Below are 19,729 nucleotides of genomic sequence, written 5' to 3' on the forward strand. Positions count from 1 at the left end.
CTCAATGACCACTCAGAGCCAGCCTGATACTGGGATCGAAAAAAAAACTGAACGTGAAAGTTTGGTTGACACAAAGAAAACTGGGCTTAAAGAAGCAGTTTGTGAAGGTCGTACACAAAGATGCGACTGTTTCAAGTATTTATGTGGCAATTCCCAGTTCTTTCAGAAGCGAATCTAAGAAAAACGACTTTTGTTGGTCCTCAGATTGGGAAATTGGATTCTGATTAATAGTTCGAAAGGATGATGAGGAAAGTTGGAAAAGAATCTTGGAATACGTTTAAAGATGTTATTGCAAATTTTTAGGGAACAACAAGAACTTAAAAACGAAAAATTGCGATAAATCAAAGAGTTTGTTTGTAATCTTGGATTGAAAGCTAATTTCTTGTACTTATAAATTGAGTATTTCCCTGAAAATGTTGGTGCCGTCAGCGAAGAACAACGAAAAAGGTTTGATCAAGAAATGGAGAGGAGGTAACAGGGAAAATGGAACGCCAAAAATGAAACGAGATGTTCCAGACGCAATACACAAATAAAAGACCACCAAACGTAGTTTTGAGACTAAAAGACGTAGATTTCACACACAAAAATCAGGATGAATGAGGGTACATATCGTTCTGACATCGGTGTCCTTCAGTGTGTTTATGTTTGTGTTAAAAACATAAAAATGATAAAATATTACTATGATAAAGAAAATAATAAATTGATCTAAGTAAGAGATCTTTTTATCATTCTGATTTGTAAATAAATCCTTTTGTGATAGAGAAAAATGAATATTATTTTCGAACTTTGTGTAGCGTAATTATGGAAAATCCATTGTTAAAAACCAAACAAATTTTGTAAAGTTTAGCTTCTTAGACCTGTGTAATCAATTACTATTTCTTGACATGATGGTTATCAAGCCTTATAACTCAAATACCGCTGCAGTTTACAAGAAATCCACATATACATTTAAAGATGGATTTGAGTACTGGAATAAATACGATTTATAATAGTAAATAAGCTAAAAAGGATGAGAAAAAACACGTAATCACAACCCTTCTTGGCCTGGCATGGTAAGGTTGTCAAGGCGCTCGTCTCATAATCTGAGGTTAAGGGTTCGGATCTCCATCGTACCAAACATACTCGCCCTTTCAGCCGTAGAGGCGTTATTCCACTATACGTTGATAAAAGAGTAGCTCAAGAGAAAGCGGTGGGTGGTGATGACTAACTGCTTTCCCTCTAGTTTTGCACTGCTAAATTAGGGACAGCTAGCGCAGACAGTTCTCGTATAGCTTTACGCGAAATTCATGTCAAACAAACAAACAACCTTTCTTAATACTGAATTCTCGGAACATTCGATACGTAATGAAAATAAAAAAGATAAACGCCAAGAATAAGTTTGAAGGAAATTACTGAACTACAACCATTTTCTGAAAATACACAGAGTATATGTAAATATCAAAAAGGTTAAAGTTTATACACAAGACTTACTAATGCCTACCTTTCTGTAATTACCTATCATGTTAGAGAGGAAGATCATAGGACTACTTGTAATAAACCCTAAAATAATAAATAGGATATGAACAACACGAGAAAAAGAAAGATAAAATAAACCTTCTACATTCCTCTAACTGGTAACATATTCGTTAAACCTTACACAGAAGTCAGAAAAACCTATGTTTTCCTCTTATAGTCATTCAAATAGTTAGGATACCGGCATAGCCAGGTGGTTAGGACGCTGGACTCGTAACCTGAGGGTCGTGGGCTCGAATTCCCGTCACGCCAAACGTGCTTGTCCTTTCAGCCGTAGGGGCGTTATAATGTGACGTTCAATCCCACTCTTCGTTCGTGAAAGAGTAACCCAAATATTGGCGGAGGGTGGTGACGACTAGTTGCCTTCCCTCTAGTTTTACACTGCTAAATTGGGGACAGCTAGCGCAGATAACCTTTCTATAGCTTTGTGCGAAATTGAAAAATAAAAAAATAAATAAATAGTTAGATGACTCAATTTATACGTAGTGGAAGGTGTTTCATTTAAAAATATCCAAAATCGAAACAGTTCCTCTAAAGACTGATTATTATTTGTTATCTTGTCATATAAAACTATAGCAGAAAATGAATGCACTCTAAGTACCACCTGAACTTATTTCTGGATGCTGACAAGCTTTTGTAATTTTAAGGTAACTGGAAAAATTACCTCTTTTTCACCTTTATTAACAAGGCTGCTTATCCTATGCCCAAATGGGCTAAATCATTTTTTAAAGACTACTGAAGCTACTTTCAAGGATTTTGACAACTCTTTCCAGACTCGTTTCTCTAAAGTGTTTATGTTGAATAATAGTTTATATCTGCAACACAATAAAACTCAAGGTTAGCAGGAAAACTAATATTTGGTACTGAATGCCAGCACCATAAATTCTAACGGTTTGCAGAATTACGAGTTTATCACGGTATTTTAATACTGGTAAGCAAGATGTGTTAGGGATACGACGTTTTATTTTTTCATCAAAAGCACGTTTAATTAAACATCTTATTAACATGTAGAAAGTGCATTTGTTTGTTTATTTTTATTTGCTATTAAGCACACACCATCACAATGCATGGAATATCTGAGCTGTGCCCAAGGCCCGGCATGGCCAAGCGTGTTAAGGCGTGCGACTCGTAATCTGAGGGCCTCGGGTTCGCATCCCCGTCGCGCCAAACATGCTCGCCCTTTCAGCGGTGGGGGCGTTATAATGTTACGGTCAATCCCGCTATTCGTTGGGGAAAAAGTAGCCCAAGAGTTGGCGGTGGGTGGTGATGACTAGCTGCCTTCCTTCTAGTCTTACACTGCTAAATTAGGGACGGCTAGCACAGAAAGCCCTCGAGTAGCTTTGTGCGAAATTCAAAAAACAAACAAACAGCTGTGCCCAATGTGGGTGTCGAAACTAGATTTTTAACGTTACCAGCTCACATAGTTATCACTGTGCCCGTGAAAGACCGCTAAGTGATCTAAACAACGTATTTTATTAACCCTTTCTTTAATTTTGATTCTCAAAGCAGTAAAGTAAAAGAAAAGTTATTTATTTACATTAATATGTAGATTGTCTTTAGAAAAAACACAAAAATTTAAGAATAATATTCAGAAATTATCATATTTTATTTCTGTATTAATACCAATGTTTCAAAACACATTTGGTCTTTATTATATGGCTGTTGTCGTCCAGTAAGGATAACTATGTCAAAATGTAAGCACGTTTGTATATACATAATCTGATTTTATCGAAGTTTTCTTCTCCATTTACATTGGTATGTGTGGGTCAGATCGTTGGTATATGATACACGTATGTATTGTGCGTGGATGTTTTTATTTCACTGAATCATAATGTGTGGTGTGTATAATAAGTTGTTACGTGTGTAATATATCTGCATGTACTGTTACGTATGAGTCTGAAGTTTTAGGAATCGTGTAAAGATCAACATGTTTGGGGTTTGAGTTTGAGCTAAGTATATGCTTTTTTTTTTAAAAGAAAGGGAAAGAAACGCATATTTCTTTTGTGCCTTGTTCACTTTCAATCAAAATTATCATTCTTAAATATCCTGAGAAGAAAAGGATAAAATAGCAACGGAAAATACTTTGTTCAATAAATCTCCGATTTTATTTTAAGTATCTTGAAGACGGATTTTTTTTTTAAATTAGTGTTACTGCCTTGTAATATACGAGATTAATAAATATTGTAAAATAAGCTTCAGCTGACATCAGGCATGAGGCACTTTCTTTAATATTTTGTAACCATGGTGATGAAAACGCAAAAGTCAACCGATAGGAAACATTGTAAACACGATGCTATTTACTCTATCGATAACTTTGAGCATGCAACTTTAGCTATAAAGAACGTAGATATAAAACGTGTAAGTGGTGATATATTTTTAACTAAAGATGTCAAAAAACATCACGTTTTGTGCTTCAAATGCTTCATAAATTATATGTAGGAAACGATTCGACAGTTTCACGACCTAATAGATTTATTGTCTTAGACACAGCATTGTTATGCCAGTTGTACATGTATAAAAACATTAATCCCTCTTGTCAAATGTATGGATAGATATAGCGCGAATCTAAGTGCCATAAGTAAGTACTCATTGATCAACTGTTAGGTATTTGCAAGATTTGTTTGTTTTTTGTTTTTGGAATTTCGCACAAAGCTACTCGAGGGCTATCTGTGCTAGCCGTCCCTAATTTAGCAGTGTAAGACTAGAGGGAAGGCAGCTAGTCATCACCACCCACCGCTAATTCTTGGGCTACTCTTTTACCAACGAATACTGGGATTGATCGTTACATTATAACGTCCCCACGGCTAAAAGGGCGAGTATGTTTGGCGCGACCGGGATGCGAACCCGTGACCCTCGGATTACGAGTCGCACGCCTTACGCACTCGGCCATGCCAGGCCTATTTGCAAGATCGATATACATAAGTTAATAAGGTATTTGTTATGATATGCAGTCAGTGTTTTCCCAAGACATATTTTTACTTCCCTTTTGAATATTAAAGCTTAGTTTTAACTGTGTTTCCAGAAACGGATATGCAGAAGTATTATTTTCAGGCAAGTTTAATTAAAAAAAAACAGTTTGTGAGCTATATTATGTTTTTTACCAGAGTATATTTCTTAACGGCATTTAATGCTAAATTATTAACGAAGTTTAATGTTGGGTTCCTAATGATGTTTAATGCTGGGCTGCTAACAGTGTTTAATGGTGAGTTGTTAACATCTTTTAATGCTGATTTCTTAACAAACTTAACGTTGGAGTCAAAATAATATGTAATGCTGGGATCTTACCAGTGTTTAATATTAGGTTCGTAATAACGTTCAACGATGGGTTGTTAAAGGCGTTTAATGATAGGTGTATGTGGAAGATAGCCTTTAGAACGTACGTTATTTTAGGCTTTGCAGTAATTTAACAGATCTGAGCATTGAACTTGTTAGCTGTGAATGCCTGTTTATACTTTCTTGATCAGGAAGTTAACTTGGAAAAAAGTTAACTGGACAATTTTGTGTAAGTGAGGCATTGGTGAACTATCTAGTGATGCGACAACACAGGACAAAAAACTGGTGTTGAAATTATGTTTTCAACCTCCTATTTGTGTTGGAGTATAATACTACATAATGTTGATACTGTCTTGTTAACAATGGATATCACCCAATGTAGACTATTTTAAACATCATATTCCATAACTTAACTACATCTCAATGCAAGCAACAAAAACTCTGATTTCACACAGAACTACATAATCATAACCATGAACGCCCTTAATTTGAAGTAATAGACAAGGAAGAAGGTAGATAGACAACAATACTCACCACCAACTCTTGTCAAATCGAACAGTGGGAATTGATCGTCAGTCTTATAATGCACTCATAAACTTAAACTACAAAGCACGATTTATTTTTTGCGAAAACACGTGTGGATCACAGAACCTCATATCCACTGTCCACAGTTGAGCTAAAAACAGCAAAAAAAACTTTAACAAGTAACAAAGAAAATGTAAGAAGTAACTTTTTTAAGAATAGCGTATGGAATGAAATTCACATTTGCATATATTATATGTTTCTTATTAAAATAGTTGCACTGTACAGGATTAGATATTTGGCGTCGTGGTCACCTGGTCACGTTTTACAATATCACATTATTATTATTTCGTTGTAAGATATTTTCAGCTAATTACACGGTAAATACTTACAATAACAGAATTGTATTTAACGTTATTTAGAAGTTCTGCTTTATACGTTCTAATGAGGCAGACAACACTTACATAATGGATGTTGAACATTAACAGTTTTTAATGAGGCAGACAACACTTACATAAAGGATGTTAACATTAACAGTTTCTAATTAGGCAGACAACACTTATATAATTAATCTTGACCATTAACAGTTTCTAACAAGGCAGACAATACTTGCAGAAGGAATGTTGAAAATATACATTGAAGACAATTCATTTTTAACCATATGAGAAATAAACTTATTTTAATGCTCAACAAAACACTAATTTAGTTTTTTGAGAATATTATAAAAATGTAACTTATATCTTATAGGTTAACATATTTTTCTTGGTTCGGATCATGTGGGTTCTAATCACCAAACTCAGAGCTGTTACTACGACTGAGCAGAAACAATACAGGTAAGAGTTAGTAATTCATTGTTTATTTGGTTTTGTGGGTATTACTTGTGCAATATGGATCTTAGTGCACAATAAAAAATTACTGTGACTGCTTTAAGCTTTTACCAGTGAACGTAATCCTCTATTTGTAGTGTTTATTTAATGTCAAATTATGTTTCATAATACTATTTAACCTAAGGAAAGCTTCATTTAACTTCTGTTGTCTCGACAGGAAATGCGTTGACGCTTAATGCTATCAATAACAATCTACATCTGAAGATGTTTGTATGCACGAAGAAAAAGGTATTATTTAAGGATTGAAGCAGCAGGATAAAAAAAGCAAACAACCGCAATGTTACGGTTTCATGGTAGTAGTTTGAATAAAGCAACAGTTCGAAAACTGCACAAGAAAGAATAAAATAGTATCCTTTCATTCCAACAGTAGAACGTCCAACAGTTATAAATATGTTACTGAATGCTGGACTGTGTTCTTCTTAAACACAAAACTCGGTAAAAAAAATGTAATTAAACATTTTTTTTCTTTGCTACTCAGAAGCTAACACTGAGTGTGGCCCATAGTGAACATCGCAGAAAAGGGTAAATAATTTGCAGGTAAAACACTACACATCTATATTTTATTTTGCATGATGAACTTGCTTTTGCGTGGTACTGAATCTATGTATATTTCATTACAATATGTCCGCATGGCCTAGCGCGTAAGGCGTGCGACTCGTAATCCGAGGGTCGCGGGTTCGCGCCCGCATCGCGCCAAATATGCTCGTCCTCCCAGCCGTGGGGGCGTTATAATGTAACGGTCAATCCCACTATTCGTTGGTAAAAGAGTAGCCCAAGAGTTGGCGGTGGGTGGTGATGACTAGCTGCCTTCCCTCTAGTCTTACACTGCTAAATTAGGGACGGCTAGCACAGATAGCCCTCGAGTAGCTTTGTGCAAAATTCCAAAACTAACTAACAATATGTCCGCCACCGAGTCATATGACATTTGATATTAACTGATATGCGAGCTTTTTTCCACAGATTTGCGGTTAGATTCTGAAATAATAAATTGATTCTTGAGTGAAGGATATCCAGTTTTGGCTACTTCGTGTCGTAAATGTCCCCATTTGAAAAAGTAGCATGAAATAAGACAGAACTAGAATACTTAGATTAGTTTTACGGGTTTACTATGACCCACTCTTTATATAAATTTGCTAATGAAGAGAAGTATGGTATCAAAATGTTTAGTATCTTATATTAAATTGATCTGGGAGCCTTGCTACGTCACTACAGACCGTGTCATGTTCTGCCTGATGACTGGGTGTCTTGACAATAGCTCCGTAACTTAGTTTCCACTGCAAAAGGCTCCGTCATAAGGTTTTTATATCAAATTCACACCACTCCTTTCTGAGTGCTCATCTTAATATATTTAGTGTCCGTTCCCCGTCACACTAAACATGCTCACGCTTTTAGCCATGTGGGCGTTATAATGTGACGGTCAATACCACTATTCCTTAGTAAAAGAGTAGCCCAAGAGTTGGCTGTGGGTGGTGATGACTAGCTGCCTTTTCTCTAGTCTTACACTGCTAAATTATGGACGGTTAGCGCAGATAGCCCTCGTGTAGCTTTGCGCAAAATTCAAAAACAAACAAATTAACTAAAGATGGAAGAAAGTTTGATTCATGGTATCGGAAAACAAAACAAACTATAAGTATTGTTTCTGAACGATCTAATCATACATTTAAAACCAGAGAAAGATTTAGTAGTATTTGGTATTTAGTGATGTTATTTACTGAATTTCTTGTGTCTGTCACTGCAATACTTAGTATAGATATAACATGCAAGTCAAACCAACGCCAATTTTTAAATATTTACTTGAAAATATTAAGCTTTCATCACATAAAAGCTAACTCGTAAGTGTCAATGAGTGCAGAGGGTGGAGTACCTTATGCTGAAACGATTTTGTATATTCAAATCAGAAAATTACGAAACAAACACAGTTGCGGTAGAAATGTATATACCAGAAGTACATTTTGAGGTTTTGTATGTAGTGTAATACTTCTGGGAATGGTATGAATCACAGTATGCTTGACTATTATATGTTCTGGTATATTTTTATTGACGTCAAACTTTACTTTTCTTCCTGAAAGAACAAACGAGTATAATGAGTGAAATACTATGAGATAAACTAGGTTAGAATAAACCTCTGAGACCCATAAAAAAGCTCATATTATTGGTAGTAGAAATTACTGATACTCGTAAAAGAGCTCGTATGATTGGTAGAAGAAATCATTTAAACCAACTAAGGAACTGATGCGATTACTAAGTGCAATGATTGAGACTAAACGGAACTGATGTAATTGGTGTAGTATATATAGTGGAATTAGTAAACCTAATTATGTTTAATAGAAACATTTCCAAAAATATTTCTTTTTTTTTTTAGCTCGAGTTCATTTTTATTTTTCCATCATATTTCCAATAAATTTTTCCAAATCTTAACATAGCATTCCCTGTTTTTTTCACTCACAGAAATAATTACACTTGAATACCGCATCCAGAATAAAGTCTAATATCAGGTTAAGATCCACAAACATAATGACCAGTGAGAAAAGACGTCTACGTGCTACAGGAACAGATCTCAACATAACCAAGAATGATTATATGGATTCAGAAACTTAAGCTATCTCCAGTCATACCTCATGTTTAACTGTCGCACACTTCAAACAACCGGAGGATGAAATGGATATATACGTTATTTCACAGAAGACATATCAGTCGAGTCGCGTGAGGTAACACTTCGGGTTTCTAAGCGATAGTGCTGTACAAATATGTACTGTGAAACTTTTATCCTCGTGCACTAGATTGTTTTGTTTGTTTTTGAATTTCGCGCAAAGATACTTGAGGGTTATCTACGCTAGCCGTCCCTAATTTAGCAGTGTAAGACTAGAGGGAAGGCAGCTGGTCATCACCACCCATCTTTAGTTTGCATTCTGTAGAGTTGTCGTAGCTGAGTTTTATTCTTGTTTGAAATATCACTTTTTATTCCACACTTTCATAAACTTTCTTCTCCGTAGGAAAGCCGCCAAAGCTCTTCTCGTCTTGATCCCACTACTGGGAGTGACCTATGTTCTGGTCATTGTCACCCCGACCCACAGGACAGCCAGAATAATCTTCACCTACATTCAAGCCACGTTGCTTTCGACTCAGGTATCGTCCAAATATTATGATCAGGATTATTATAGAAAGCTGTGCAAAGTCCCAGATTTAAATAAAAATGTTTCAAAGGCTAATTTGCAACTATGAAAAGCAAAAAGCCTTACTTTCTACATTCAAAAAATCTTAGCTCATCTACGTGTTTAATATATTGGTTTCACAATGATCTAAAATTTCTTGAAAAATATTGGAATAAATACAAAAAAACAAACATGTAAACTTCCATTAGCAGAAAATCAAATGTAACAAATAAGACTATGTTTAGATAATTTATCTTAGTTATCTCTTAGTAGTAACGGTACAATTATTAGTATCAGTATCCAAAATGTTATTTTATCTCATCTTAACTGTAAGAAAAACAAGATTTATGTGTGTGTATTTTCTTATAGCAAACCCACATCGAGCTACAAGCTGAGTCTACCTTGGGGATTTATGTAAGAAACAAGATTATATTTAAGTGACTTATTTAAGTTGCTATTTCTAACTTGGCTTGGCATGGCCAAGTGGTTAAAGCACTCGACTCGTAATCCGAGGGGCGTGGGTCACACCAAACATGTTCGCCCTTTCAGCCGTATGGACGTTATAAAATATATGTTGGTCAATCCCAATATTCGTTGGTAAAAGAGTAGCTTTTGAGCGGTGGGCGGTCATGACTAACTGCTTTCCCTTTAGTTTTACACTTCTAAATTAGGGACGGCTAGTGCAGATAGCCCTCGTGCAGCTTTGCGCGAAATTCAAAACAAATCAAAACAAATTTCTAACATTTGGTAGTTACGGTAGGTCACAAATGATTTACAATCGCAATATGCAAATCACGTTTCTATAAAGACAATATTGAATGTTATTTAAAAGTATCTGGAAGATAATTAATAATCTATAACTCCATTAATTATCGAATAACATTATAAAACCAAGAGAAATTTATACGCAAAGCTGTTTTGGTTAATTTCAGGCCTAAATTCTCAAGGTCTATTTCTTTATCATTTGCTCGTGATAGATCTTAAAAGGCTTGAATTTACATCTACGTCATACATATCTACTTCCTGTTCTAGTACACTCAATCTGATCGAATATTTTCAATTTGCATGTTCTTTTACACGAGTTAATTTCGTTATTGAATATAGTTACACTGACAGCATGGACAAATAAGTGGGGGCGTTATAATGTGACGGTCAATCCCACTATTCGTTGGTAAAAAAAGTAGTCCAAGAGTTGGCGATGAGTGGTGATGACTAGCTGCCTTCCCTCTAGTCTAGGGACTAAATTAGGGACGACTAGCGAAGATAGCCCTTGTCTAGCTTTCCGCAAAGTTGAATAGAAACCAAACAAACTAAACCAAATAAGGTACCGAGTTGAAACTATTTGTTATATTTTACTAGAGGATTCAAAGTTTTATCTTTCAACCTGTTTTTGTTGGTGGTAAAAGTTTTAAGAAAAACAAAACAAGTAAGCTAAACCATGGTTATAAATTACAATGTTTGGAACAATAGGTCGCAAAAGATATCCTTGTTTTACGAATTTTAAAAAGACCATAAAAATTACCAGGTGACTGCCTGATGGATTGATATTTATATATTTCTTTGGTTTTAAAGGGCACCATTGTGATCTAAACGTTCTACTTTCAGTAGAGTCGTGATATACGTTTATAAGGTTAGTTGAATCATTTAAAAATTTTCAACCTTTCTTAAATATTAATTTTAATTCAAAATTACAATAATGTTTCTTTTTCAGACTTACAAACGATACTGTTATCGTTGTTAATTAAATTATTCAGTGACAAATGAATGTTAAGTTTCTGTAATATTCTTGGAATAATAGCAATCAACTGCTATGAGTTAATGTACGACAACTGTATGTATTATATACTTGTGTAAAGATTTCAAAACACATTCTGTGTTATCAACGAAAGAGTGAATAAAAGATATTTCTAGGTTACAGCAGGGTTACAGACAATACATACATATACAAATGGTTGAGCATGTTACATTAAAATAATTTTTAAAAGGGTTGGTTCTAAGTGGGTGCTGGAGTGGACTATCCACCCGCAAATATCCACCCATATACAATCTCCTTAGCAGTTTAAAAAATATATTATGAATTAAAAAAAACTCATATGAATTTTTAAATCGCTAAGAAGGATCAACTTGGCTGTGACAAACAAACGTATTTATTATATTATTTTCCTGTATGAGCTCCATTAAGACTCTACTATTTCACCCACCTAAGGGAACAAGCTGGAGCCAGCCCTGATGTTTAACATGCAATTCAGAAAACTATGTAACAGTTAAAGCCAATATAAAAGTCGTGGTGGAAAAGAATATGTCAGAACTATATTTTGACATTATTTGTCGTTGCATAGTTAGTGTAATGCTAGCATAAACTGATCACATTTAGTAAAGTTATGTAAAGCATTTAATGATGCAAAATATTCTTACACTTAGATCTTAAAGGTGTGCTCAAGTCAATGAAGTAGAATTTTCAAGACAGAAATATCCATAGAATTTAATACCACTGTGAAAACACAGGAAAGTGGGTTAACCTTGAGCATCAGCGCTATCAAGAAAGAGATTTGATACAAGTCGTATCTTAGTCATGGTGAACAAAGTACAGTATCGCTTAGCAGCTGGAAATTCACCAACCCAAAGCTCACTGGTAAAAGCTGTCCGCATACTTCAGGAAATAGAACTCAACATAACCAAAAATTATTTTCGTCTGGAAAAATCAGCACCAGTTAGTGGCATTGGGTTTATTGCACGAAATGTCTGTTCAACAGTCATGTATCTTACGAAGTTGGAGAAAGAAATGAATATTTATGCTATTATATAAGAGACAAGCTTCTCAAAAGCGATGAAGTTTTGATAAGATCACAAAATCGACGAATCACTAAACAGCGGCAAAATGTAGTTATAATACAATCCGGTCCACTGTAAATTTATATTATCAATTGTTACCATGTGACTTGCTAGTTTGCATATTCAAAATAATTTTGATGTAAGGTACTTACTTTTTGTATTTACATAATTACTATTCTACATTTCACTGAGAAATTTCGCATACAGGGATAAATATTATAAATGCAACTGTTTTATCCGATATGTTATTCAATGGTTTATCTTCAGCTGAAATTGTATTTGTTTTCTTGTTATTAATAGGGTCTGACGGTTGCTATTCTGTACTGCTTCCTGAACGGTGAGGTAGGTAACTTTCTGCGTTTATAATATTTCAACTGAAACCTTACCATTTTAGGTCCTAATTTTGTGGTCATTGTAACATGTACTTGCTATAAGATCTTCTCTATCAAATTTGTCAAACAATGAAATATGCTGAAAGTTACATTACTATCCTACGACAGAGAATTCAGTTTTATAAATATACGTTATACAAATTTGTTCCTTTGATTTGACGAATAAAAGCATCTGGTATTTGTGCCAACCTACTTTTAAAGTAGTTAAGTCTTATGATTTAACGGAAGCTAAAACGTGTACAATTTAAAACAATTAACTTGAAAAGTTAATTATATTATTTTAAAGCATGTCATCACTGCTTCATTTGATATTTGTTGCTTCGGAATACATTATACCTTCAAGCTTACCCAATAAAAGTTTGTAGCCAGTTAATTACATCTATGAATCGTTTTTGTCAGCTTACAAGTCAAAATTCTGTATATTAAATGGCGAATGTCAGTTATTAGTGGTTCTTCCTTAATTAATTCCTTATTTACACCCCCATAAGTTCCTTACTTTAGTTCAAGTAATTTGAAATTTGGAAAACAAATATTCAAAGAAAATGTTCAAGCTACATTTAATTATCCATAAATTTTCTGAGTAAATTTTTGAGAGTTAAAATGCACTTGTAGACTTAATAGATTGAAAATCATCATTATTTGATTTGGTACTTTATGGACCCTTCGCGACTAAATAACGGTTAAATATTTTTGCCAATTGTAATGTGAAACATTCATTCCAATTTCTTTCACTTCATACATCATTTTGTAATTCCTTTCGCAACTAAAAAAATTAGATGCTTAATCTTTTGAAAAGAAGTTCATCAAAGATTACTTGTCTCCCAGTGGCACAGTGGTATGTATGTGAACTTATACCGCTAGAAACGGGATATCTATACGGAGCGAACAAATTAACAAGAATCTAAGGTTATTAATGTCGTGCTCTTCACTGAAATTTCATTTTTAAGTCGCATCTTACAGAAGCAGAGAGATTTCAGGAATCACCTCAACTTTCAGACATGCTCAATACAAACTCATAGCATGTCTGTTTTAAATACTTTAGTAGAAACTCTTTGCATGTCTATTAAAAATCACTTATTTCACATTATCTTGTTTTACTACTGATACATTTTTAAGTAACTCGCTGAGTTAATAATATTTTATCCAGAATATTTGTTATTGTGCAGCTTGAGTTTAACAGGGCTAGATGGGTTTTACTCGTAATTGATGATTCTCTTATTCAGGTTCGAAACACACTCCGCCAGCATCTGCAGCGTTGGAAAGCTTCACGTTCTTTGGGCGGCTCCACCCGTTACTCTCTGACATATCGGTTCTCGAACAACCGGAAAAGTTCCCGGCTCACAACATGCGGAAGGGCAGATAAACCGGATCTCAAAGAAAGTGGAGCGATCACTCTCATTGTAGCCCCAGGTGTAGGAGAACGGCTCAGAAACGGAGCTTCTAACCCAGGAAATTCGAAGGACGAAGTTGATGTTTAAGCTTTTTAAATAATTAAACATATATATATATATATATGCTGAAAACTAAAGGGGTTGAAAGACGGTGCCCTTCGTGAATGTATTGAAAGTCTGACGTACTTTGTCTACTACTCATTTTTTAACTTTTATTTAGTTGCCAAGGTAATGTAAAGCATTTGTGTACATGAAATGTATTGAAGTGATTATACATGAAAATTAATGTCAACCACCTTAAAATCTAGAAATCTTCTAAACTTAAGAAAATGATTTATATGCGTATTTAATTAATACACATTGAAAAAGTTTTAAAATGTTCAAAACTGAAAAAAACGCACATAGCTCATTTTTAACGATTATTTTCCCATTTACGATATTAAGGCTTTTCCGATGAATAGATAATGTTATAAATAAAACATGGAGGGCGTTAAATTTCCAGTATCAGTTAGAATCATAACACTAAGAAGAACTTGGTTGAATCCACTCAGACAAGTGTATATGACTTAAGCAGATTTATGCAAAGCTTTGTTTCTGGTTTTGTTCATTTTTTACTTTAGTAATTGTAGTTTATCAGTTCCAGATTGGAAATTTTAAAAACAAGATCCTTATATTATTAAAAGATGTTTTTCATTTCGTTAGAGTTTGTACTTTCTTAGAGAGGGCTAATACACGTTATGAAAAATTTACCCTCACTCAATATCTATATATACATATATATACACAAAATGAAGTTTTATTGCTATTGTTAAAGTTGACATTTTAACAAATTGTTTTTATCATGACGTTTGCTTGCTGTGAAGCGCAGTGCTACACAACAGGGTATCTGTGCTCAGTTAAACACGGGTATAAAAACCCTTTTCTTTTCTGAGATATAACTGTTATGATACTATCTACAGTCACTTTATCAAAGTGATAAGCGTTGGTCATGTATTTTAGAGATATTTAATGCGGTAAGAGGTCTTGAGACTTCTTAGAAATGTCTTTTGGTGGTTCAGGGGTAAGCTTCAGATTTATAACATCGAAAATCAGAATTTAAGTCCCTCGACGGACACAGTGCACATATCCCATCGTGTAGCTTTGCGTCCAACACACTATCAACTAAAAAAAATCTTATGTTCATTTCTCTCAGAATTCGATTTATAATTTAACTATTTTAATGTACTTTAAGTTTGGCTTCATGAACAAGAACCAAGAGATACCTTATTTATCTGTTGACATTTTGTTTAATATTCATCATTAATATTAAAGCCTCTGATAATTTTGTTTTTAAGGTGTACTTAATTTCTTTCACAATGAGTTTAATTGCTAGTAAACATGGTTATCAGTATGTAAAGTCTGGTTTGGTTTAGTTTGAATTTCGCGCAGAGCTATACGAGGACTATCTGCGCTAGTCGTCCCTAATTTAGCAGTGTAAGACTAGGGGAAGGCAGCTAGTCATCACCTCCTACTGCCAACTCTTGGAGTACACTTTTACCAACGAATAGTGGGATTGACCATCACATTTTAACGTCTCTACGGCTGAAGGGTCGGGCAGGTTTGGTGCAACGGGGAGAATGTAAAGTACATTTAATTTTAAACGATTTAATGTTGCTTTGTAGCTTTTCGTGTTAATTCCTATCCTAGTCAATATCACCTCCATAGTAAATGTAAATTATATAAAAAGTAGAGTTTCTGTACTTTACAGTTTTAACAGTTATTTATGTCTATCACTTTTTAAAATATTTTCCAAATATTTTCAGGTTGGATTTAAAAAAATATAATTTGTAAATATTTATTTTATGATTTAAGATGCGCCTTTTGTATTTCAAACGTAAGCATTAAATGTCTGTTTATTTTAAGGATGTTTTACTTTATTTTTAGTCATATAAATTTGAAGGGTGGGCATGATACGGACTGTTGGTTAAGGTGTTCGTTTTGCAATCTGCAGGTGGTCACGAGCTCAAATTCCTGTCACCGAAAATATTCAACCATTCAGCCGTGGGGTCGTTATAAAGTACTGTCAATACCATTATTCGTCATTAAAACAAATTTCAAGAATTAGCCACAAGTTTATCACTGATAGTTAGCTCATACAGCCCTCGCCATCGCGTAGCTTTGCGCGAAATTACAAATAAAAACATTTGAAAAGCTGAAGGGCAATATTTTTTTGTGAACAATTCTTTTACTTCCCATAAAACTATAATGCAGACATTGTATTTTCATTCCTTTGTCAAAACGTATTTATATATGTGCATGTGTATTAGCAAGTGAAATGATATAGTATAAAAAACCACGAATGAAAGCGAAAGAAAATATTTAAGTGTCAGAGGATAATAAATGTTAGTAAATATAATACAGAAGTGTGATAATAACAATCCTTCGCCATTAACTAACGACACTGTAAATTATAATTAATAAACAAGTCCTCGAGATGGTATGTCAAAAATAATCAGTGATGACGATGTGTGAACCTGACGATGACCGAAGAAGGTCGAAACGTTGTTCGCTCTTCTGTTTTTGTATAAATAAAAATAACTAGTTCATAACTTTTATTAATATTACAAATTTTATAATAAAATGCTTATTAGCAGTGTTTGTTTTTAATCACAACGTAACAAATAATTAAAAATAAGCTGCATTTGTCGCTGACTGAGGTGATAGGAAATTGGAAAGCTGAGTTTGTCTAGACGTGTCAACAAAACTTGTTTTTAGTTCTTGTGGATATTGAAAAACAGATACCAACTGCACATTAAAAGAAATAATATAAAAAAATGTTATGGTTTCACGTAAAATATTAAACTAATAACCGCGTGTGCGGTTATTTTAAGGATGTTTAACTTTATTTTTAGTCATATAAATTTGAAGGGTGGGCAAAATTAAGCTGAGGTATTGCGTCTGCTGCCTATTAACGCATTTTGTCAAATAATAATTTTGAAACACTAATTTTGCTTTTCTAATTAAAAAATAAATCTTATATTAGTTTCAAAATTAAGCTTAATAGCAGTAACAAAACATCACTTATTGAAGTTTCGTTTGTTTGTTATGTTTTTTGAAGTTTGCGCAAAGCTATACAAGGGCTATCTACGCTAGCCATCCCTAATTTAGTAGTGGGGAAGACTAGAGGGAAGGCAGCTAGTCATCACCACCAACCGCCAACTCTTTGGCTACACTTTTACCAACGAATAATGGGATTGACCGTCACATTTTAACGCCTCTAAGTATATAATTAAAATAGTTTGGATCAAGGTGTAAGCTATTATTATTATAAAAAACCGAAGTAATATTACTGATATCTGTTTGTTTTAATTACATTTATTTCCTGTTGATTGTCAATTTCTACGAAATGATATAAAAATAATAAATTATATCCCGTTTTTCTGTACGTCTTAATTCAGACCCCATTAGACCATGCGAAAGGCTATTTATAACAGTTATTTGTGAGACATTAGTTTGTAACTCCAAGACTGGTGAAGCATGACCCGTTTAGCAGTGATTTGTACGACATTGTATCACAGTGAGATTAATAATAGTTCTATCTTTGTCAAATCAATTCCCCAACTTATGCTTTGTACTACAAAAGACGTGATATCAAATTCAATTTCCTTTACCTTCATCAAGAGAAAATAAATTGAAATTTCTACTAGCTTTACTCCGAATGACGTCTGTGATACAGACAAATATAGTAAAAGACAGCTGAAAGAAAACCTTTTTGGGAATTTACAGTTTAAGATTGTAAATCCATTTAAGCCAATGAATAACTGTTGATTTCATTGTTGAATGTGTTCAATGCTGTAGCAGTGATGTGTAGTGTAAGACTATTGTTGTATAAGTTACATTCGTTATATATATTTTATTTCAAAGGCAATAACAGAAACATATAACATATACCTCAAGTGATTCATTCTAAAGTAACTAAATGCTTAATATTGATATACCAGATAAAGTGTAGATAGATTTTTTGACCCATCTTGAAGACGTGTGGTCTATTCTTTGAATAATTTTGAAGGAGATTGGTATATGTCACTATGATGTAGGTGTGAAGGAGTTCCTCCTTATTATAATAAAATTCACGATTGGTCTGAGCAGAATGAAACTTACACATTTTATAATAAGTAGTAATAAATATGGTACAAAATGTTCAATATGTATGTGTTTCTCACTCTTGTATTTTTGTGAGATGCTGTAATTTTGTCGTATTGAGAGTGTTTTGACCAGTGTTTGTTGTGGTTTGACGCTTAACGATCTCTAGTGATTATTAAAACAGTGTTTTATAAATATCACTTATAATCTAACTAATAAATGATTTGATCGATATTTACAAGTTGCAGTTGTTTTAATGGCTAACATTTAATACCGATAAATCATATGTTGCGCACATGAAAGCTGTAAAATTTGACATTCTTTTACACACCTTTATTTTTTATGTGAAGGGAATATTGGATAAAAATATTGGCTATACAAGGACATGCTAGACTGTACATATTAAGTTACCTACGAAGATCAAATTTACCATGTGATAATATCCTATGTATAACAAAACGATCAACAGGATATTGTTTACACGGGGAAACCCTTATTTTCATTTCATTGGATCAACAGATTGTTATTAACATCCGTATTGAGAAGGTGGTCAGTAATTTGTTGAGTGTCTGATAAAACAATATAATGTCGGTGCCTTTATTTGTACCTCAAACGGAATGGCAACATGAGTTTATGAAAGCTTAAAAGCAATTTTACTAATTTGAATTAAACTAATTAAAAGTACTTTGAATAAACAATTAAAGCGTGGAGCAATAATGGAATATATTTCTGAGATTAGAGAAACTTGATGGTTTACATACAGTGACAGACTTCGTGCAGCAACTGTTTAAAACAATTAAAGATAGTTATAATTAAATAACAGAATGCACTCTACAGAAGGACTGCTAAACAAAACATCTGTATTTTGTGCACTGTTATCGCTGAAGATGTTCTCAAGAAATCTTAGTTTTCTAAGTTAAAGCGACAGAAGGAATATTGTCAGATACGTGTTGAAATAAATTAAACCAAATACCCTTAATTTACGTAATACAAGCTAATGTAATTTTAAATTAAATAAAATATAGTTATTGTCATTGTCAAAGTATAACATTGTAGTGTAAAGTTTTAAAGTACAGATTTGAATTTCTGTTTTAATGAAATTTTTAATTAAAATATAATTTTCATATTTTCTAATTTACTTGTCCTTCTGTATACGTATTTTGCTTTACTGTTTGTAAGTTACTTTAAACAAATAATTTTATATGAGATTAGTACGCAAACAAGCTTTTCAAGATAATGACGAAATTCTTGCACTACTTTAAATGCGTTGGCTTTTTTAGATTTATGTTTTTACTATATATTTGTTTGACGAATTATGTAAATCAGATACCATCCTTACTAAAAAGCTGTTGTTAAAACAATGAACGATGTGTTAATACGTAAACGTTTACACATGCACAGAAGTTACTTATAAATCAGTTTAATTAAAGATTTTCAAAACATGACCTTAATTTATTTAAATTCTAAGCAAAGTTAGCTAAAATTTTTACATATCATTTATGTAAGTTGTTATTGATCCGACAAGGATTATTGAACATTTTTATTTTAATATTATTATGTGTAATAAATGGCACACACACCTTACCTCGTCTTCGATATGAAACCTAATGAAGCGTCCATAATCGCTCAATATGCAAATGAAATAA

General features: G+C 33.5%; 1 protein-coding gene across 2 annotated transcripts in view; it reads left to right on the forward strand.

Moving 5' to 3' along the window:
• Positions 1-14,658, forward strand: part of LOC143233923 (diuretic hormone receptor-like) — a 119,647-nt gene extending 104,989 nt beyond the window's left edge. For both annotated transcript variants that reach the window (XM_076470812.1, XM_076470811.1), the window contains 4 exons: positions 6,055-6,140; positions 9,188-9,320; positions 12,479-12,520; positions 13,794-14,658. In XM_076470812.1, coding sequence (XP_076326927.1) covers positions 6,055-6,140; positions 9,188-9,320; positions 12,479-12,520; positions 13,794-14,048 — 516 coding nt within the window. In that variant the 3' untranslated portion in view covers positions 14,049-14,658. The remainder of the gene's footprint in view (positions 1-6,054; positions 6,141-9,187; positions 9,321-12,478; positions 12,521-13,793) is intronic.
• The last annotated feature ends 5,071 nt before the right edge of the window (positions 14,659-19,729 follow it).

This window comes from Tachypleus tridentatus, chromosome 12 (assembly GCF_004210375.1).
Source record: "Tachypleus tridentatus isolate NWPU-2018 chromosome 12, ASM421037v1, whole genome shotgun sequence".
In the NCBI taxonomy this organism is placed as follows: domain Eukaryota; kingdom Metazoa; phylum Arthropoda; class Merostomata; order Xiphosura; family Limulidae; genus Tachypleus; species Tachypleus tridentatus.